Consider the following 22,199-nt stretch of genomic DNA (forward strand, 5'->3'; position numbering starts at 1 on the left):
ATAACCCCTTAATTAGCATCCAGTGGCTTTTTCTTTCATTGAAGCATGATTGGGTTCAATGAGTGGCTCTGAATCTTTACTGAAAGGTAATCCGTGTCCATGTACGATGATGAATTACTAGAGTCAACGGATTTGACAAAATGAATGAATGTGTCTTTTAGGATGCTCCTCTCAGTAAATGCATCCCCAAACTGAAACTACGACGTCTCACAGACGATAGGCACATAAACATTATTTCCTTTTTTTTTTTTATTATTATGTTCACTTGTCTATTTATAAAGGCTATTTATTTATGTATTATTACTTTGACTTTTATGTTCAGTTCAACAGTACAGTCTGTAATAGAGTCAAAGATTGTTCATTCAGATTGATGTTTTTTTCCCCCACCGGGATGAGGGTTGTTATAGGCCTTTAAAAATCCGCTATGGGACGACCTCTAGTAATTACTGCACCAACATTTGCCTCCTCTCAACACAACAGAGATGTTTTACCACAGCTAGCCGCAGGGATGCCAAGCTATCTGCAAATGCTGTACATTACAGATGAGGTGGTGGCAGTGTGTGTCCGAGTCTCATGGCTTCTTCCTTCTCCCAGGTACACCATCAAGGAGCTGTTGAACCACGCTTTCTTTGCCGAGGACACGGGCGTCAGGGTGGAGCTGGCCGAGGAGGACGACGGGAAAAAGGACTCTATCGCTCTGAAACTGTGGGTGGAGGACCACAAGAAGTTAAAAGGGAAGTACAAGGAGAGCGGAGCCATCGAGTTTATGTTCGACCTGGAAAAGGAGGTCCCTGAAGTTGTGGCGCAAGAGATGGTGAGTGAATAATTGAAAGGGTAGTCAGAAGAACTCGTACGTCTTAAATATTTGGAGATGAATCTAGATTTGAAATCCTGTGTCTTGTGTACTTGTTCTTATTATTATACTTTCATTGTGATTGGAGCTTTTCAAAATACTTTGACATTTCAGTTGAAGTATTTAGTATTAGTTTTAACCCTTGCATGTCTTTTATGGCTTAGTGTGTTCTTGCTGCTGGCGTTACTCATATCGCATCGTTGGGGAATGCAAATAAACCCAGATTGCCGGGGATAACTTGCTCTGCTCTTCCAGGAACACCGTGATTGCAGTTTTTGTTGTTTTTTTCCCCCTTTTTGTTTACATGGTTTTCTCCATCAGATAAGGCACCCACAGGCCCCTGCAATAAAAAATAAAAAAAAGCTGCACATTTCTCTCTGCGTGGGAACCATGATTAGACCAACCTCAAGCCTTTTCAACGCTCATCTAACATTCTGCAGCATCCATGAAATTATTTATTGGGCTATGGGATTAAGAGAGATTGAGTTAACACAGCTCGACTTCAGGTGGAGATTATAAATATAGTCACTGCCAGCTTTTTGTTCTTTAGCAGCTTTAAACTGGTTTTGGGGGGAAGGAAACTGAAATGCTAGAGAGACCAAGTGAGACATTTAAAAGTATTTTTTCCCAGGATGATATTTATATAATTTATATAATTATATTTAATATGGTCTCAAATGAACCTGCTTTGAAAACAGATTCATGTTTGGTCCATCTATTGCATCAGGATTGAGCAGAATCTGCAGTGGGTTATCAGATATTGCACAAGCAAATCTACAGTGCATGCTTGTACACCGTGTGTACATGTGTGGGACACTTCCTTCACATTGTTGCTCTCTCTCTCACCCACATCTCTGTGCTGGTTCGGCCTTGGCCTAGCTGTCAAGCTGGGGGGGAAACAACAATCGCCTTGGGCATGTGAGAAGACATGTGGGCCAAATGGCTCAATGAGATCGGCCCGCTCACTTGGTGGATGGACCTGGATCTCCCTTGTTTTAGTCCTTCATTCTGGCTTCTGTTGTCATGATAGGCCCTTTTCCACAGCAGCCATTTGGCATATAATTGCAGGGCAAAGAAAGGTGTAATAGATACAATTAATTATGGTCCCTTTTCTATTTAATGTCGCGGCCATTTCATTGTGCCAGCCCAGCATGCACAATATCGGGGCCCATAATTAATGTGATAAATTACACCTGTCTGCACCCTGCATCGACATGTCTAAGTCTCGTTACTCGTTGTTTTGGTGGTATTTTATAGCTTGCATACTGTGCTTTTATGCTGCACATTAACATGTAGTTTATTTAAATGGCTTCATTTTTAATATGCACAACATAACTGCTTGTCTAGTGTTTTTAATAATAATCAACTATTATTTTGGACTGCTGAATTATGTCACTGTAAGCTCTGTAGCCAGTTTATTCTTGGCCTTATGTTGTTTTGTCCGCTTTTGGTTTTGACACAGAATTGGATTTTTTTTTGTGCATTATATCTTCGACTTCAAATATTTGCCATGGTTACAGTCCAGCCAGTTCTGTTGTGAACAACACCAAGCTGCTTACAAAGGGAATAGTTCCCCACCACTCTGATCCCCCTTGAAATAGTTTCTTTTCCTTCCTTTTCTTGCCCCGTCCCTCTCTCCCTCACACAATGTGCTCTCTCTCTCGTCTCTCACATGCGCCGTGCTAAAAATATACTGGAAGTCATGCTCTTCCCTTCTTCTTTTGACAGGTGGAGTCTGGCTTCTTCCAAGAGAGTGATGCTAAGACTGTGGGAAAGTCGATCAGGGACCGCGTGGCCCTGATCAAATGGAGGAGGGAGAGAACCGTGTCTGCTGCAGTTCCAGTGGATCAAGGTGAACGGGGGCACCGGGTTCAGATGACACCATCTCAGGCCATCTCTGCCGGGGTTGCACATGTCGGACAGGCTTTGCTTGAACCGGAAGAGCCAGAGGCGGACCAACACAACAGGCTGCGTCACCTCCCAGCCAGTGCCACTTCGGTGACATGTAAGAGATTCTGTCCTCCTCCAATCAGAAACACACATGAGCTTAAACTTTGACTTAATTTTTAATAACTGCACATTTCGTGTGTCTATGCAGCAGACAGCACGCTTGATAGTGGCATGGGCTCCACTGTGTACTCAGACTCCCACAGCAGTCAGCAGAGTGTCCTCTACCAGTCCCTGCTGGAGCCTATCACCATGGCAACGCAGCAGGTCTGTATCAGGAGCATGAACACACCCAGGTGGACCATGTACATTCAGATTTATTAAAATGCACACGCTCTTTGAAAGCAGCCATTGTTCAAGTGGCCTCGGGAACTGAGCCCAGGCGCTTTAAAACAATGTTCATCTGCAACACAACACGTTTCTGGACTACGTGCAGATCTGTCTTCATTAACTCAGCCATGCACATTGTGTTGTCCTTCTCATACATTCATTGCAAGCAGCATTGTTCATCCTCATATCATCATATAGTTCTTGTTCATTTTGAGTAACTTGTGTTTTGCTTTTGGGTTGCTCCTCAATCAGTGCCAGAGCAGTAGCCCTTGTGTGTCAGATCGACCTCACTCCTGTGAAAAGGGCGAAGTATTTGGGGCGACACTGAGTCCAGAGCTCAGGACTCGTTTGGGAGCTGCAAACCGGAGAGGAAGTGCCCCCGTTATGGACAGTCACAGGGCAAACCAGATTGCTCAACTCCACGCCCTCGTTCAGTCGCAGAGATCAATGAGTCCCACCCCCACGGTGTCACAGAACCGGGTGAAACTCGACCCCCCTGAGCTTCCCTCACTGACCGCCAAGGATGGGTTCCCCTCCCAGAGTGCTCTGCCAGTACTGCAGGTCCCTTTACTCTGCGAGTCTCGCCGCTTTAGCGACACCGTCATCAGACCGTCATCAGAGGCCACGGGTGAGAATTTAGCGCTGCCTGTGCCGGGCGGACGCAGACACTCTGACCTCAGCAGTCTCCTGAGTCTGGCCTCACATCACCACCAACACTATGCGATGCACAGGGGCCACGTGTGCCAGGCCTGCCTCTCGTTGTTTCTCCTAAGGTCACGGGAAGGGAGCCATCGCCGTCCTTCCAACGCCACGCCGACACACAACTGTCCGTGCGACTTGAGACAAAACCCATCTTCTGTTGGACGGCTGAAAGGTTTAAGCGATTGCTCCGATTTCTCACTCCTGCAGCAGTCCCTGTTCAATATAATCAGCCGCAAAGCAGCGCCCACGCCCACCCAGGTCTCCCCGCTGCACTCTTCAGCTGCCCACAGGACCGCCTGCAGTGATGGAGACGATGGCCTGAAGAGTCATCTCCTGGTTGGGGACCAAGAACCCCACCAGGACTGCGAGGATAGACTGTGTGCCCAACAGCAGCCAGTTACCAGGGCTGTGGGAGTGGTAGGTCACATTAGCCAAGACAAGTCGCTTTGGTTTCCCATTTGGGGCCAGCACCTGCTTTACTGGTCTCTCCCAGCCTATAGGGGTACGGCATAATTCTGCATGGAGTTGGTCTGATCTTGCTGCCTGCATAGGCCTAGAGACCATCCTCCTAACGAATCATAAAGCTTGCTGCCGTCGGTGGACAATGGCAACGTCTCTAACACTGCTGATTAACCACAACCCAATCCCTTCTAGAACTGACCTAGATTTTAACAATTTAACATTTCCTTTCTGCTTTACTGGCCCACTGCTACAGCTGACTTGCTCCTTAGCTTAGATAGATGCCCTCTGATTGAAGGAGATGGGGGGTCTGATCTCCCTCCACTCCAGCGCTCCTGCCATTTCTCTTTTGTGTCCTAATTTTAGTGCACACCTATCACCCGCTGCTCTTTGTCCAAGCGGATGTTTCACTAACTCATTTTTGTCCGTCATCCTCTCATTATACTCACATCCGCTAGTGTAATTGGCACATTTATTTAGCTTTTGTGGGAATTTATCCTTGACTGGTAAAATTCCCTCCCAAGAGGATTTTCTTTAAATTTCTCTCCTTTTTGTCCTTAGGCCAGTTCACCCGGTCACCAGAATCAACCATCTGTACACGGCCTGCCGTCTTCCAGCACACCGGTGCACACGCCACCGCAGTACCTTCAGCCCGGACACAGTTACCCCGCTGCTCCGTACGCCGGCACACACAGTGCTGCAACACCAGCTCCGGCTGCAGGCGCATGTCCAGTCAACATCCAGCAAACGGTCAGCCCAGCTAGCTACACGTCTCCGAGCGTGCAGCAGGCACATATGTCGGCGTCGGCTGTGCCGCAGCACGTTGCACAGAGCTACCACCAACAGCAGCAGCAGGCGACGGCATCAAGCTCTTTGACTTTCCCTTTGAAAGTTCAACAAAGTTGTCAGAACTGTGTGGCACCGACGCAACAACAACAGGCTCTCTCTGCGCCGGGATATCCCACTCTGGTTCAGCAACAGACCGCCGCTGCTGCGGCAGCAACCAGCCTGCCAGTACAGCAGCCTGCACAAAGCTACCCACTCGCACCTGTAGCACCAACTATGGCAGCCGTGGCTCAGTGTCATCCTACACAAACTCCCGGTGCACTGCAACACGTCCAAGCCGCAGTCCAAATGCCAAGTCAGCAGCCCGGTCAGAGCTCCCCTACACCAGCACTTTACGGCCAACAGATACCCATTCAGCAAGAGCACCAACTCAATATTCAGTCCAATATACAAGTGACTCAAAACGCTGGGCAGACTTATATTCAGCCTTCACATAACCAAGAAACTCTGCACGCCATACATCAACAAATGGCACAGCAGCCTACCCACTTTTCTCAAAGTCTCCAGGCTTCTGGTCAGCTACAGGTACAGATCCCAACTCTGCACAGTCAGACAGCCATGCAGCCGGCAGTTCCACCGCAGGGCCAGGACTTATCCCAGTCTACAGTCCAACTAGGTCAGACGCAGCTTCACCAGACTGCAACCCCGGTTGTGCAGGTCGAAGCCACGCACCAGAGTTACCCCGCAGTCGGTCTACCCGATGTTGCCTCGCAGAGCTATGCACATTCTGCCCTCGGTGCACTGCAGCAACAGACCGCTCCAGCTCAGAGCCAGTACCTGTCTGCACAGTCTTCTGGTGCTCCACAGACCTACGGAGCACAACAGGTCAGTGTTGAAATTAAGTTTATTGTAGCGAGTGCCCCAGTTTTTTAATTGTCCGTCTTGTTTACCCTCCTCTGACCCCCTGTTTTCATTTTTCATCAGTTTCAACCCTATCTTTGCATCGCTGCTTTCCTGAACCAGGTAGAATGCCTTTGTCTCAACACAATGTGTAACTGTGGGAGTCGATGTGGGAGGGATAGAAAACAATGCATTTAAACGAGTAAAAACATTATTATTTATGGCAAAGCTGTTATTACTTTTGGAGCTCCTCATATTATAGTGCCTGGTTTGGCAGCTGTGTTGCTGGACAGTAGGTGAATGAAAAAAAGCTCAACAGGAGTTTTCTTAAACAACAAGCAACAGAGAGATGATGGAAAATGTAATGAAAACAATAACAGTCATTTTAGCCGCTGCATCCGCCAGCCCTCCCAGGCTTGCTCTGTGTCTGCTCAGTGTTACACAGCAGTGTGCAGCAGACTCAGACTGATTCCACACTTAGGGACAGGATGGAAAATGTGAGCTATTCTAATCTGGGTCAATAGCAAGGAAATGCAGATTTCCCCAAAACTGAGAGGTGAAGCTGGGACCTCTTTCATTGTTGAGCTTCCACCCCTCACTTTTTGTTCTTCTGCAGAATATTCCCGGTGGTCATAGCATTTCACAGCTTGGACAAGACGGACAGAATCTCAGCCAGTCAACTTCAAGTGTGCCCGCCCAGGTGCTGCCTCCTCAACAGTCAAAGGCTCAGGCTGCTGTCCACCAACAACTCCAACCTCTGCAGATATCAACCTCTCTGCCACCAACACATCTGTCCCAGGTATTGGTCTGTTCATGCAGCTTTCAAAGACCTCTTTTCCCTTGTGTCTGACTTATTGTATGCTATTTTGGGGTCATGCAGGCTAATAACAATACAGACTTGACGCAAGTTATTTCGATGCACATCCTCCTTTGTTCTCTCGATTTGATTTCCCTCTGTTTATTCCCTTTCTTTATTTTTTTTCCCTTCAGTTTCCTCCACAGTATCCCACAATCCAGGTGATGACAGCTGCCACAGACTGTGAATCCTCCTATCCTCACTCCTGCACCGCCCCTCACCCTTCAACCTCTTCTCTTAATCACATCTTCCTTTCCCCGGGGCAGACTCTCCCTGCGACTCCCTCCGTTTCCCCCCTTTCTCCGCTGCACATTGAAAACGCGTTAGCTCCACCCATCCCAGTGTCCCTGATGCCTCCTTCCCCCTCACACGTGCTTGGTAAGATGGGACCCCCGTCCCCACAGCACCAGCCCACGGCCGTTCTGCAGCAGAGCGTTAGATCCGATGCGTTTATATCGGCACCAGCCACCCACCCCTTACACACACACACCGCACCGTGCCAGAACACACACCCTTCTACCAATGGCAGCACTCAGCCTCTGATGCAGGTAATTATGATGGCTGCAGTGGAGTGCAGATGTTTACCAAGAGGGTGTGAGCTGATTATCTCTGTCAGATTGTTTCTGTGTTTGCATCTTGAAACAGGTTTGTTTTCATGGGCTGCTGTGCTGTTGTTCTGTGGCTCAAAGATAATACATGTTTATATTTAAAGTCAGATTAATTAAATAATGCAGATGAAGTCTTTGCTGATGCATGTTATACACACTTTACTTCCTAGATGTAGAATATGTTTGGGGAACAAGGCTTCACTGCCAGTTATCTCAAAATGTCTGCAAAGGATTCAGAATCTTCCAAGATAACGCATATAATAAAAATGTGTTTCTTGTTTTTACAGCACGTTCCCCAGCAGGCTCAGATCAGCCATCCTGATCTTGTCCCCTCTGCTCAGCCGATCCAGCCCGCTCAGCTCACCCAACCGGCAGTCTTCTCCACGCCTCTGCAGAACGGGTCAGACCCGGGCACAGTCACTGCTGCAGCCCAGCTGGACAACAAGAACCCATGCCAGCTGGCCCCGCAGGCCCAGAGTCAGGTTCAGAGCCAGATTTCTGCACTGCAGCCCTCTGACTCTCAGAGAGCATTATCTGGGTCCGCCAGTTCCGGTCTGACTCAGCAGAAGCAGCTCAGCAGTCTCACCGGAGCTGCAGGTCAGGCTCCAACAGAGACCAACACAGAGGTATGGACATATGACTCACTGCCACATTTAAAGTTCGTCATTTGTTTCTTCCTCCGCCCACGCTGGTTTTGCAAATAGTGATGCACTCACATATATAGTTTCACAGTACTTCCCCACAAGTGTCTCCGTGGCGAATGTAATCAAAAACGCGCCCTTTAATTCCTTCTCTGTGGTTTCTGTATTTGTTCTGTCTGAAGGATCAAGCTGCAGAGAAACACACTGGAGGACAGAGCTATGACAGGTACTAGCTTCTTTTCCTTTCAGCCATCTTTGTAGGTGACAAGTCAGTCATTCTAAGAATGGAAAAAAAGGCATATTGGATGACAGTAATGTCATCGAGCTCTCATGTGCTGCCAACCGGACGGTAATCTTTAAAGCAGCGTTCTGCCTGATCAGCAGTGACAGAAAGCATTCGGTCTCAAACAGTTATCCTGTCCTCTCTTACACCAGAATTACAAATTAGAGGCTCTATAGTTTACTGTTACAGTAGCCACACCCATGCTCGAAAAAGTGCTGTGTTGAAAAGGATGCCCAGCAGAACTTAGATAGCTACATTGATCTTTTGCCTCAAACAGAAAGGAAAACCAAAACGCTGCCAAAAGCATTGACTCAGTTGTGTGTGTGGGTTATTTCTTTTACACTCCCTGAGCCACAGACATGGTTTGCCTTTAGAAAACATTGAGGGCGTTGCACCAATCCTCAATGATAATGAATGAACTCCTAACCAGCTTCATTCTGCTGACGGTCCTGTTTCTTATACAGTATTTGTTGTGTAATGTGGACCTAGTTTACGTCTAAGCAAACGTTCTCTGACGAAATCTTCACCGCTTTGACTGTAAAACTCTGATGAACTCTCTTATACATCTGCTAATGTTTCAGGTCATTGTGACCAGCAGCAGCTAAAACTCTTTTTAATTTCAGTTCAGTTAGGTTCAGTGGTTTCTCCATAATTGATAGCAGAAAGGTAATCCCCCCCCCCTCCGCAAATCTGTATCTACTTTAAGCTTGTGTGGAGTTTAGCGTCGGGCCACGGTTGCTATATCAGACTTTTGCCAAATCCAGCCGGCATTCCAGAGCAGCAATAAACTTTACAAAACCTGTTCACTAAGCTCCGTATCGAGGCGGGAGGTAAAGACCACTGGCCTCTTTCCAATTCCAGGAGAAGACTTCTGTCTGTTGCCCTCAGACGATTATGTAACACACTAAGACAACTATGTTATCACACAACTTATTTGCTTTTGCTCCTTTTTGTCAACCCAGCATCTTGTAATCTTGAAACCGATAGTTCACCTAAATGTTGAGCCGTTTGCTCTGAGCCAATACTTATCCTGATGCACTCTCCTCTCCTCATCAAAAACCAGTGTCAACTCTGATGCCACGTCGGGGAAGGAGATGAGCGACGGCTACGAGGGCACGTACGGAGGCAAAGGCGAGGCGAAAGTGCGAAAACACCACCGCAGGTCCACTCGCACTCGTTCTCGCCAAGAGAAGATCGGCAGGCCGAAGCTCAGCATGCTCAACGTGGGTGACTGGATACATCGTGACGAGGACAACAATTCAGATTTAAAAACAAAGGCGATTTAACGGCGATGTGTTTATTGTGCAGGTGTGCAACACGGGCGATAAGATGGTGGAGTGTCAGTTAGAAACTCACAACCACAAAATGGTCACTTTCAAGTTTGACCTGGACGGAGACGCACCAGAGGAGATCGCTACGTACATGGTAGGTAGGAGAGAAAGTAACCGGCAGGTTGTTTGTAGCATGCTGTAGGCTGCCTGCGATGCTTCCTTATAGAACAGAACGGCAACAGTTTCCCCGAGTTCTGATCTGCAATGCAGCAAAAATGTTTTTCTCTCCCTCTCTCCCTCTTGCTCCTCTCTCCTCCTATCCCAACTATTTCATATGGGGCTCGTATTTATAGATAGATGGATGAATATTTATGGCAAAACTGCTCCACCAACTAATCATGTATAATATAGGAGGTCCAACGCCACTTGTGAAGCTTATTAAAGCAATATATTTGATATACATTTATTAAGTGAAATGTTTAGAAACAGATATACTTAATAATGTATGAGAAAGTAATCCTTGGGTTTTTCCTTGGGCCTTAAATTGAATAGACAGTGTATCTGGAAATTTGAGATTTCTAAACTGATACATTCCTGTTTTAATCTTTTTTTTTGTTAAGTTAAAACCCGTAATGTCTCCATTCTGCCCCTCAAGGTGGAGAACGACTTTATTCTGCTTTTAGAAAAAGAGTTGTTCATCGAGCAGCTGAAGGATATCGTGGACAAGGCTGAGGACATGCTGAGCGAGGACGCCGAGGACGAGAGGAACCCCGAGCAAGGAGGCAGCCCCAAGCAGGGCGACGGCGCCGGCGCTCTGGGATCAGAGGTGAGGGCGGATCCGTGGACAGATAATACGTTGGGATAGCACCGATCTGTCAACGAGTGCCTCGTGGATGCTTCATCCCGGCAGCACTCTCCAGGATGACTTTGCATGCAGCGCTGCCAACGAGAGCTGCCAGAAAGATACCTTTCCTGCTGATGTGACGTTTTTGATCTAACTGAATTTGTGCCTAATGGTTTGGTTCAGGAAATCTGGTCGATGCCTATTTAATCCATACACATTCATCAAATCTGCGTTCCTTAGGTCCAGCTCTTTGGATGGTTTAGGGAATCTGTGCGACGCCTATTTAATCGACACACATTCATCAAATCTGTGTTAGTAATCCTTCCGTGTTTCTTTAGGGATTGAAGGCTTCCTCGCCCAGCACACCACAGCTGGTGTACCAGCAAAACGGTACGACTTTGACTTAAATATTCACTCAAACGAAATCCATGTGCACTTTTCAGTTCCTCTTAACCTCAGCTGCCTCCCTGTATAGCTGCTTTCTTAAGAGACGTGTTATGTTGGGGCAATGGAATGAGGATTTATGAATAACTGTTTGTATTCTGCCAGTCTTTTGTTGTTTAGTTTTCGCCATGGTCAGTCAGTACTTTTCTTTTATTTATTTTTTTCTTCTGCTGAATTGAATAGTAGCTATCCATTTATGAGTTTTTCTTTCCTCTCTGTCCTTGACAGTCCTGCACACTGGCAAGCGCTGGTTTATCATCTGCCCTGTGGCTGAGACGCCCACGCTAGACAAAGACAAGACTGCATCTCACACCTCTACGGCCCTGGGTATGCTGCACACTCACAAACACGCCTTTGTTAATGCTTCTACGTGTCTTGAGATTCTACTACTTGCCAAACGTTGAAGTTGAGCGGCAGCTTTCTCAGCCAGCAGCGTATTTTCTATAGAATGAATAAAAAGACCCGCTGCGTGCATTTGAATACTCCATCTGTTGGGGTCAGTTATATAAGAGTGCTTCTGCAGTGGTTCTAGGCATAAAATGAAGGGTGGGATTTATACTCCAGCTGACAGAACCTGATGGGGGGGGGGCAGTGATGTAACACTCTGGCACCCACAGGACCCAGCATCTTTTCTTCACGGCCTTGGCCGTTAGACTCCCAATCTGTTCTACACCTAATTAAATCTTTTTATTGTTCCAGAATCTGAAAAGTCTGCCTCATCATCAGTCAGGCCCAGCAGCAACACAACCGCAGTGGCTACTCCAGCCGCACCTTTATCATCCTCCTCCGCCTCGTCTTTGCCGCCTGCAGCTCCGGCCTCGGTGCAACCTCCAGACCAGAACACTGACCAGACCCGGATCCAGCAGCCTCAGCCCTGTTTGACTAAACACGCGCTGGCCGCTGCCGGTGCCAGCCATCACAACCGCCTTCCTGTGGAAGAGCCTTGCATCTCTGCTGTCTCCATGGTTACGGACATTCCATGCTGTGCCATTGTGCCACCCGGCTCTCTGGATGTGAATGCCGGCGATAAAGGAGCAGCTAGCGGTTTGACCTCCGCTCAGCCCAATCAGAAGGCCAGTCCCACTGGAGAACTCCCCCCTCAGCTGGCCTCCCATCAGTCCGTGGTCCTGCAGCAGCCCTATGCCACGCCCATACAGCCGGGGACAGTCACGTCGCAGCCCCAGAGTCCGGCACATCAGAACTCCCAGTCGTCGTCGAGCCACCAGCAGCCAGCGGGCGCGGGGCCGGGCGAGTCGGACAGCGACGGGCCGCGCCGGGTGGAGTTTGCCGATCGCACCATCAAGACTTTGGATGAGAAGTTGAGAAACCTGTTGTACCAGGAGCATGTCCCCTCCCAGCCCTCGAGCACCGCATCTGACCCCCAGGCCTCCGGTACAGAGGGAGTGAGCTCACCTCCGGTCTCAGACGGCCAGAACGCAGAGGGAGCACTTACAAAGAAGAAGGGGGAGCCACTGGTAAAAATACAGTGTGTGTGTGTGTGTGTGTGTGACATAAATCTGAGCATTCAGACCCTGGTTAGGAGCTAAGTTAATGGCAGCATCATTGGATCGTTTCCCTGCACCGTGTCATTGATTTGACTCTTGGCTGTAAAAAGCAAGACTAATACTGTGTTTAGAAACGGGTAGGCTAACACAATTACTGCTGTCAGCACCATAACTCACCAGGATCTCTTTCTCTGGCAGCGTGTGTGTGTCGTTGTGTGTATGCATGCTCATGAAAACAAACCAGGGCCTGACTCATTCAGACAACACTGAGGTCAGGAGTGGATAATGGCTAGCCTTACCACACTGAGCCCCTATTCAAATGATTGCAATCTCCCACACACACCCTTCTCTTTTCCTCTGTTAGCCTCAGATTCCTGAGCGCACAGATAGCGTGGGTGCGCTAAGTGACTCGGCGGTGGCAGGTAGGGAGCATTATTTATGTAACGTTGTCAATATCACATTATTATTATTGCTGCTGCGTGCTGGTGTGAGAATCTGTTTCATCGTTTTTGAAAGTCGTTCTTCCTGGTCCTTTTAGCCGCTAACAGGGTTATGAACAGAAGAGATATGACTGCCGGCTCCGGTTCATACAGCTCCAAAAGCCGTTTTCAAGTAAGAATCCACTCTCAAAACCCTTAAAGGGACACATCTGTTCAAAATAAATGTCCCTTTTGATGATTTTAAATCCTATTACAGAACATGACTTAGGCACATTGGGTCCAGTTTGATGGTCAAACATTGCATTAGTTGATGATGTTTATGGACCATAATTTAGTTATGAACACAGGCTTCTGTTCCTTCCAGATCATCCCCACTCCACCGGATGTCGTTTGTCGCTTAGAGAAGAGCAAGAGGAGTTGTGGCACCTTCAGCTCCCCGGCACCCTCTAGTGGTTCCGGAGGGTCTCACAGCCAGACCCAGGACCCAGGCAGGAAGGAGAAGGACAGTGTGGCTGTGGACAAATCTTCCACGACAGCTGCAGCTGATCGTGACGACGCAGGAACATCCAAACCCCACAGTAGTAACCGCTACTCAGCCCCGCCCAACTTCTACCGGACCACCTCGACCTCCAGCCCCGACGTCACTCCATGCCACATCCCCCGGGCCCAGACGATGGACACCCCCACCCATCACACCTACCCTCACTCCTCTCACCTCTACTCCGACTCGGCGGACGAGGACAGCAGCAGCGTAGCCCTTCCTCCGGTCCACCCGGCGCCGCCAGCTCACGCCCTCTCCGAGCACAGCGGAAGCGACCTCATGAAAAGGGCGGTGGCCTTCCTGCGGCGCTCCGGTCGGAGCAAAAGCGAGCAGAGCTCCGATTCGCCGAGCCGACCGTGCGTGGCAATGAACGGCCACGCCCCCTCGCCTCCCGCGGGACATACGCACTCGTCCTACATCAGTAGCGACAACGACTCTGAGTTCGAGGATGCAGACATGAGGAAAGAACTGCAGAAGCTGAGAGAAAAGTAAATTACTTACACGCACACACACATGCATGCATTCAACCACAGCACAATCGATGTAGTCATGATTCATGGTCATGACTGCTTGATGGTCAGGGCACTTTGGCAAAGGAGGCCTATCCTCTCCCAATCTTATCCATTATGGAGTAGATATCACATTACCAAGCTGGTGAAATAGTTTACTTGTGCTGTAAAATATGAATTAGGTTGCCGTTTCCACATAAACTTTAAAGCACTCCACTTTCACAAGCTTGTCAACACAACAAATCTGTGATGTTGCCTATGCAATGACTAAACCAGGAATTATGGCTGCATATAGCAGCGTTTATCTGTCCGAGTAGAAGAGAAATCCAAAAGTACCGGTTTGCAATCGCATTGAAAAGTGTTTGTAACTTTCTAACGAAGCAACTCATCAACAAGCAGACAGGCTTTGCTAAAATGATGGCATTAATTTTTAGGCAACATTAAGTGATTTGACTCTCATAAAAGTGACTCATTGCTTTGACTGCTGCCGTATGCAAATGTTTAACGCTACCGTGATCTTAAAAACTGTAAACGAAATGCACAAATAATTGATTTTTACATTTTCTTCCAACAGTACTTTCTTTCCCCTGAGCTCATCAAGAACTTCTGTGTACTTGTTTTATCGCCTTCTCCCAGTATTTTCAGTGACTTTAATGATCGTGTGGAAGCCCACAAAATGATTCGATGCTATTAAGTGGTTTGTCAGTCAAGACGCCGCAACTTCTTTTTTTTCCCCAAGAGACTTGAAGAGGTTTTTGAATTACTTACTTAGTATTCCAACAAACGCATAAAGAGGACGTCCCCTGACGCAGGTGTCACGACCGCAAGCTTTAATAACAGAGGCTTTGGTTTACAAGAGTAAATTACAGAGGGAATGCTTGGAAAAAAAGTTGTGAAATTGACTAGTTAATGTTCTGTTCTCTTCCTGTGCCTTCTCACTAGACACATGAAGGAGATCTCCGAGCTGCAGGCGTTCCAGAGGAGTGAAATCGAGCATCTGTACACGGAGCTGGGCAAAACGCTGCCCCCCAACGTCGGCCTGCTTCACGCCGCACCGCCGAGCGGCCGCAGGCGCAGGGCCAGCAAACACAAGCTGAAGGCTGGAAAGCTGCTCAATCCGATGGTGCAGCAGCTGAAAAACAATCTCAACGCCTCCGCAGAGAGGAAAGGTGTGTGGGTATCGGATGGTGATGATTTTGTATGTATGAGAGCAATTTCAGTTAGAAAGTGGAAAACACAGGGAATGGCGTCAGGAAAAAAAACGTAGGAGTCTGTGCGTGTGATTCACTCTGACTCACTTTTGTGATTTATTTATTTTTTGCTCCAAGTTGAGAGTGCAGCCAGTTCGTCCAGCTCGCCGGCTAAAAGTTCACTTCTGTCCGATGGCTCCGCCCACTCGAGTGGCAGCTCCAGCTCCGGCACTCAGCCCGGGGCGGCTCCGGAGCAGGTCCACACCCAGCAGCCCTGCTCCCTGAAGGGCTCCTTCTCCTCTGACAACATCTACGCCGGGCTCCACGGCGACGGCATGGCGACCAACCAAGCCCAAGGCCCCGGCCAAGGTACACATTTTAGGTTCACGTGCATGCTGGTGTGTGTGTGTGTGTGTGTGTGTGTTACAAAACAGCCGCTAGTGTCGAGGTAAATGCGTAACGTGGACAACGTGTTGCAAGTAGATAGGACCAAGAGTCTCGAAGGGTTACAGATGCAAACACACCTCAAAATATGACATGCATGTTATTTTCAACATCAATACATTCTGCCCTTTTTATGTCATCTGTATTGTAATTAAAACAGATACTCAGATGTGTGGCATTTCTGAGGCAATGATAATAATTGTCTAAAAGCCGAGGTTGGCAGTTATTTAAGTGTTGCACATTTTAAGGCTCCACATCATAAAAGTCACGTTTTTGTTTTATTTATCGAGCATCGGGAGAAAATAAAACGGTGACTTCATATTCGGTTCATGCCAAGAACTTGTAAAATTGTACTCGTAAAAATAAAACACACAGACAGGTAGGAACAATAAAATGTGTAATAAAGAAAAAGGAGGATTATGATTCATAGTTAAACGACATTAACCCACAGTGTTGATAGTAAATTATACATTGATAGTAAATAGCAGCCGTTCTACAACCAAATTATTAACAAAGCCACGTTTTAGTCGACCGCAAGTAAAGAGAAATTTTAAGGTTAAAAAGGTTTCAGATGTTTTTGAGTTAGTTCAACTTTAAGTCAAGAAGTGCAGCTTTTGAAGGTAGATTTCAGTGTGTGTGTGTGTGTGTGTGTTTGTGTAACGGGCTGGTGTTTTGTTGCTTTCAAATGTTGTGGTTCAGTCGAGTATTTACGACATTTTATATGTAAATCATAGCGTATCTTCTTATAGTTGACAATGTTAGGGTGCAGGTGCAAATATGAAATCAAGCAATAGCAAATTAATAAACACACCCATCATAATCCAAGCATTCAACCACACTTCCCACACCCGGGAGTCTCTCTGGCTCCCCCTAATAATACTCACTACCATCAGTTGATTATAACATAGTGGGATCCTGCATATCGTTCACGTCTTCCAAGTCTCCTTTGCTGGTGCTTTTTGATGGTGGGGGGGGGGGGGGGGGGGTTCTCATCCCTAGTCTCTGTACACCTTCACAAAGTGTCTCTCTTTGTTTCTTCTCTTCTTCCCTCTTTATATTCATTTTTACAGGCTGGACGGTTTACCACCAAACGTCAGAGAGAGTCACCTATAAATCTAGTAGCAAACCACGCACTAGATTCCTCAGTGGACCTGTGTCTCTGTCCATCTGTTTGTATTTGTTCTTTTCTATTTCCCCCCTCCCCTTCGCTCATTTTCCACCTCTCTCTCTCTCTCTCTCTCTCTCTCTCTCTCTCTCTCTCTCTCTCTCTCTCTCTCTCTCTCTCTCTCTCTTCTATCAACCATTTCTTTATTTGGAAAATGTATCTGTGATATAGTGGATTCTTCTGTTTCACCCTCCTCACCTGACATACGTCACTCGCCTCCCTCAGCATCCCGTTCACAGAGCCACACTCCCATCCATAACCATTTATTTGTGGGTATAATGCCCTCTCCCCTCCTCCCCTCCATACAAATGCTTTGTGCTTCTGGCTTTGAAAAAAAAAAGAGAAGCTCACTGGGGCTGGTTCTCTCCAAACATGGGCCTGAGGTCAGATCTTAAACGAGACAGTATGCCTTGTGTCTGTGCACATGTGAGAGAGAGAGAGAATGCCAAAGCCGTTTTTATCCCCTATTTATTTGTTGTGTGTTTCCATCTACTGTTAGATTTTATTAGTCCCGGCACTTTGCCTTAAAGTCAGCCATCCTCTGTGTGTATATATATATACATATATCCCCCCAGCTCTCTCAGTCCCTCATGTTTGGACGGAGAAGACGTGCATGGTGCAGACGCCAGGCAGGCAGGGCACTGATGGACACTTGCTCCGCCATACCAAGGGCTGTATCATCAATATTACTTTTTTCTCCCCTCCCTCCTGAGTTACCTGCATGTTTCTGACAAGTGCTGACTGATGAGTGACAGCTAGTATCTGTGTGCTCCTTTCAGTTTTTATTTCTTTTCATTTCACAGGCATTCTCACATCGACAAAGGGATCTCTTTTTTCATAGAAACCGCTAACAGCTAACGGGCCAATAATTCAGATGAAATCTCACAAATAATTACTTTTTTTACTGTTTGTATTGATGATTTAATTTATTTTTTTTTAAGAGGAAAACATTTAAGTTGTTTCCAGTAAGTTAATGTAGAAGGCAGCATCACAAACCAAGGCTAGGTGTGTGTGTGTGTGTGTGTGCTCGCTCCACCTCAAAGCTCCTCAGGTTCACTTTCTAATAGTCATCTTGCCCAATTTAAAGAGAACACCTAGGCCTCGTTTTCTTCCAGTCCTCCTCACTTTTAAACCCCCTTTTCTCCCCCCTTCTTTCTTTCTCTCTCTCCCTGATTGTTTTGATAGCTGAATGTGCTTTTTGAAGCAGCTTGTCCACATACCTGTGGTGTGCAGTGTGTCCAGGCCTAACTGTCTTTCTGTCTTGTGCTGTTCTACCTTTTTATAGGGTCCACTCTGAAACGACTATGTCTAGGCAAAGAGCGCAGTAGTAGTAACTATCTCATTTACTTTCTTACTCTCTGTCTTCCTTACTCTGTCCTCACTATTTTAGTCCTCCTTATGTTTGTATGAACACTTTATTTTCCTCTTTTTTTTGTGGTTTGTTTTGTATCGCAGTTGTTGTTGTTGTTGTTGACGATGTGGGTGCTCTTACAGATTGTTGCATTCATTTACGTTTCTTGTTGTTTTGCATGGCGGTGTCGGTGTCTCGATTGCTGGATTTTGTTGTCACTTGCACATCGAACATTTCATTTTGTCTAAAAATTACTCACGAAAGTCACTCATGTTGTAATCCTTTGGCTGCTATGTTCGGCAAAATATGTCACAGACGATACGTTGTTTACATATTTATTTAAAAAAAACAACAACATAAGCACTATTCTCAAGTTGGATTTCATTATAGGTTCGGTGTCTAACGTTCTGCCGTACATCAGCCAATTGATTCGACTGTCAATTATTTATTTTTTATTTATTTATTTTGTTAAAGGTTAGACTTTTAAGCCTTATTTGTGTCTTTTCAGGGTCTTCTCTCAACGCCGCCGCAGCTCAGGCGGCCGCCGCCGCTCAGACGCAGCCAGCCCTCACCACGGCCACGCCCTCACCGTCTCCCCAGCCAATGACGCGGCTCGCCCAGGTCCAGACTAACAACAGCAACAACAAGCGAGGCACGTTCACCGACGACCTCCACAAGCTGGTCGACGACTGGACGAAGGAGACCGTGGCGGCCAATCAGCCGCCCCCCTCCCTCAACCAGATCAAACAGCAGAGACGCCAGCAGGACCTGGAGGCCAGAGCGCCACCCATGGGAGCAGCCACGCATCATGAGGTACTCGAAAATGGAGAGTTGGGCACTCAGGGATAGATGATAGACGATGAGCTGTACTTTGATCTCTAGACATTTTTTCAGGCGGTCTATGCACAACTTTGTACAACGACTCCCTTCTGTTTTCAGATGAAATGCCATGTTGGCCCCCGCAACTTCCAGCTGCCTCTTTCCTGCCCCCTGACTGCTGCTTTAGGCCCCGGTATGCCCACAACCCTAGCTCCCACCTCCTCAGCAATGCTCCCTCCTGGTTACCTTTTGCCAGCGGGCTCCTATGGAGGGATGGTTCCTGGTCCTCTTTACCCTCAGCAGTGGCCTAGCACGCCCAGTCCCGTAGGGCCGCTTGGTGCTGCAAGAATGATGCCCTATGGCACAATGGCAAACCCGGGGATCCGGGCCTACCCTCTGGTCTTGCGCGACCCCGAGAACGGCCCCTGTCAAAAAACCACTAGGACTACCTGATCTGCGATCATATATTTTGTCGGAGCGCGTGTTGGGCACGATAGTCCGACTCCACTCCGGATCCCCCGGAGCCACACGTGTACATAATCTGATCCTGTAAATAACATGAACGCAAGAGTGTTGACATTCTTTATACAACACCTATATCTGTAGTTAACATGTGCGCGTGTGTGTGTGTGTGTGCGTATGTGTGTATACTATTCAGTATGTGGTATGTATGACTGAATACCTAATGCTTATTTTTTTTGCGGTTTTTGACTAAACTCAGCCACACAAGGCGTATTTCACTTTATTTTTCATTACCGCAGTTTTTAACGTTGATTTTGTTTTTGCCTTTCTCTGTGTTACGTACACTTTAAACACTACATTGGAATCCAAATCCCAGTGCTTTGAGATACAGCAACGAGACAGTATTTATGATGAAGATATTTGAAGGAATGTAGTGCCTTGAACATTGATTTATAGATTTTGTTTTCTTTTCCTCTGTGAAAACGAGCATGTCTGCATCAAAGTTATTTTAGTTGATGGTAGCTTGAGTGCAGTTTCTCTCTTCTTCTGTTTTTTTTTTTAATGCATTACAGACACTTTTTGTTTTTTGTTTACATATGAATGCCCTTGTAGAACTGCACTATTAACACTATGCTCTTATTTAAAAAAAAAAAAAAAAAAAAAAAAGTATTAATAATAAAATCATGTTTTAACTCTTGTTTACTTTCCATCCCTGTGACAGATGGAATGCCATAGTGGTGAGATGTACCGTTGCCTTGCAGAAACAAATGGTAAATGTACGACTGATGAGAGAAGGAAAAAAAACAAGACAAAAAAAAACAAAAAAAACGCCAGCAGCCAAATCCACTCTTTCAGGTCAAACGGTTCAGTCGTGACTACACAGCCTCTTTTTTGATAGGACAGCTAACACGTTGGCAGCGTTGTAGCCTCGTGAAGAAGAAGAGAAAGGCGGCGTCCAGAGCCCCTCCCTCCCCAAGTGTGTCCTGTATATAGTTCTTTCTACAGTCATTTGCCTCTGGCAGTGTTCGGATCAGAATGTAGCAATTAATATGTGAAGGCTTGAGGCTTAAAAGTGCAATTTAACCCCCCATCCACAAAAAGCTTTTTGATCGTGGCCTTGCCACAAGCCTTATTATCTCAGACGTGTGCAACGGGGGAGCGAGCTGGAAAAAAACAAACAAAAGTTACAAATCACCAAGAGACAGTCAAGAAGTTACCGGGCAAAGTATAAACATTTACACAAAACCTCCAAGCAAACAAAGTCACTACTGCTGAAATGTTCTTCAACTTTTGGCTTTCCTATTACTCAGCGTACAACTATATGTGAAATGTTTTGTGCAATCACCAGTTGAGTCTGATGTTTTTTTTTTTATTATTTCATTTTCAAAGCTTGATTATTTTTATTTCATTATTTTTTTGATGCTGCTATCGTCCGAGGTGATTCCACTGTCCATTTAAGCATTATATCCACAAAAGATGATACGTAAAATACAATTTAAATGAATAAAATGAGACACTCACAACGCAGTGTTATTGCCTTGTTGACATTTTTAAATATTTTGCTGAAAATGTATTTCCCAGGTTGGATTTTGTTTCTTTTTTTCAGTAATATATTACAAAATTCAAATGATACTTGATGCGGGAGATTTGCACAACATATGGTCTCCCTTAATGAATTCTGTTTCCAGTTTCCTGCACTGTATATAGTGGGTTTCACCGCCTGTACTTTTTTATCACCGACAAGCATGGCCAAACTTTTCATGTTCCACAACGCAAAATATAAACAATACAGCTACGGTTCGATATTCCACGTCTCCCCACAACACATTTGAATGGTTTTTAAGCATCCCGATTTTCTGCCAAGCTGTGAATTGTACAGTTTTCTTGTAGTTTATATTTGTACATTTTCTTTTCTTTCTTTTGGTTTAGAGGTGGTGGTGGTGGGGTTTTCTTTCGATGTATATTATTCCATCAATTCGGTTTGAATTGGACCTTTTATAGGATATTATGCAGAATCTTCTGCTTTGGTGAAATACTTCCAGTAGTAAGAGATTTCTGTTCTCTGTCACTTATATCTGGTTTTTGTTCCACCTCCGTCGCTGCTAACTGGTGAGCAGAGGAGGGGATAATCAGTTGTTGGGTCATACAGGTGGTGCTGAGATGCATGATGATGATGGAGGAGGAGGAGGAGGAGTCCTGACACTCTGCTCATCTCACTTCTGTCTCGACAACGTTGCCCCCCCCTGGTGAATATGCTCTGATTGTCAAAAAGGCTTTGTATTCAAACCGTGTGGGATTGCTTCTGCCTGCCGTGTGTCCCACCGCATTACATCACCCCACCCTACCCTGCTGCACTCTAATCACAGACTGTATGTTGAGAGACAAATAAATATTATTTTGTGCTTGATGGTATTGTTTCTTTGTTTTTATTTGCCTGTTTTATTTGTTTCAGATGATATAATCCTATTAAAACGATGATGATGATGATATAATTATGTAGCATGGAGTTCAGATAAACAACTAGGATCATACAAGTATGTGTATACACTACGCACAAAAAGTTAGGGATATTTGGCTTTCAGGTGAAATTTCAGGATTAACCTAAACTGCACTATAACCTTAACAGGTGAACTTAATTTGACCTAATTGACCTTAATTTGAATGCAAATATCCAACTGTTAAATGTTTCAGCACTTTTTGCACAACTTGCTGTTCTCTAACAAGGAGCTGAATGACAAAATTCATATATATAGATATAAAGATGATTGATAGATGTTAATATGTTGGTCGACTTTTATTTTGAAAGTGCGACGCGCACCCGGGCCAGTTTTCACTCGGGTCCTTCGCCG

The 22,199-nt window shown here is 46.2% G+C and overlaps 1 protein-coding gene across 3 annotated transcripts in view; it reads left to right on the forward strand.

The window, feature by feature from the left end:
• Positions 1 to 20,210, forward strand: part of LOC311017395 (serine/threonine-protein kinase WNK2) — a 38,211-nt gene extending 18,001 nt beyond the window's left edge. The window contains exons 7-31 of one of the 3 annotated variants that reach the window (XM_084015697.1): positions 595 to 814; positions 2,582 to 2,858; positions 2,952 to 3,067; positions 3,383 to 4,249; positions 4,853 to 5,962; positions 6,062 to 6,100; positions 6,594 to 6,776; positions 6,968 to 7,381; positions 7,729 to 8,067; positions 8,265 to 8,308; positions 9,429 to 9,588; positions 9,674 to 9,790; positions 10,292 to 10,462; positions 10,819 to 10,870; positions 11,153 to 11,251; positions 11,624 to 12,399; positions 12,794 to 12,851; positions 12,968 to 13,041; positions 13,234 to 13,898; positions 14,862 to 15,088; positions 15,248 to 15,478; positions 16,624 to 16,722; positions 18,004 to 18,048; positions 18,578 to 18,882; positions 19,009 to 20,210. In XM_084015697.1, the coding sequence (XP_083871823.1) occupies positions 595 to 814; positions 2,582 to 2,858; positions 2,952 to 3,067; positions 3,383 to 4,249; positions 4,853 to 5,962; positions 6,062 to 6,100; positions 6,594 to 6,776; positions 6,968 to 7,381; positions 7,729 to 8,067; positions 8,265 to 8,308; positions 9,429 to 9,588; positions 9,674 to 9,790; positions 10,292 to 10,462; positions 10,819 to 10,870; positions 11,153 to 11,251; positions 11,624 to 12,399; positions 12,794 to 12,851; positions 12,968 to 13,041; positions 13,234 to 13,898; positions 14,862 to 15,088; positions 15,248 to 15,478; positions 16,624 to 16,722; positions 18,004 to 18,048; positions 18,578 to 18,882; positions 19,009 to 19,341 (7,021 nt within the window). In that variant the 3' untranslated portion in view covers positions 19,342 to 20,210. The remainder of the gene's footprint in view (positions 1 to 594; positions 815 to 2,581; positions 2,859 to 2,951; positions 3,068 to 3,382; positions 4,250 to 4,852; positions 5,963 to 6,061; positions 6,101 to 6,593; positions 6,777 to 6,967; positions 7,382 to 7,728; positions 8,068 to 8,264; positions 8,309 to 9,428; positions 9,589 to 9,673; positions 9,791 to 10,291; positions 10,463 to 10,818; positions 10,871 to 11,152; positions 11,252 to 11,623; positions 12,400 to 12,793; positions 12,852 to 12,967; positions 13,042 to 13,233; positions 13,899 to 14,861; positions 15,089 to 15,247; positions 15,479 to 16,623; positions 16,723 to 18,003; positions 18,049 to 18,577; positions 18,883 to 19,008) is intronic. The other 2 variants (XM_084015698.1, XM_084015699.1) reach the window with 2 other exon arrangements.
• The last annotated feature ends 1,989 nt before the right edge of the window (positions 20,211 to 22,199 follow it).

This window comes from Eutrigla gurnardus, assembly GCF_963514095.1.
Source record: "Eutrigla gurnardus genome assembly, chromosome: 8".
Classification (NCBI taxonomy): Eukaryota; Metazoa; Chordata; class Actinopteri; order Perciformes; family Triglidae; genus Eutrigla; species Eutrigla gurnardus.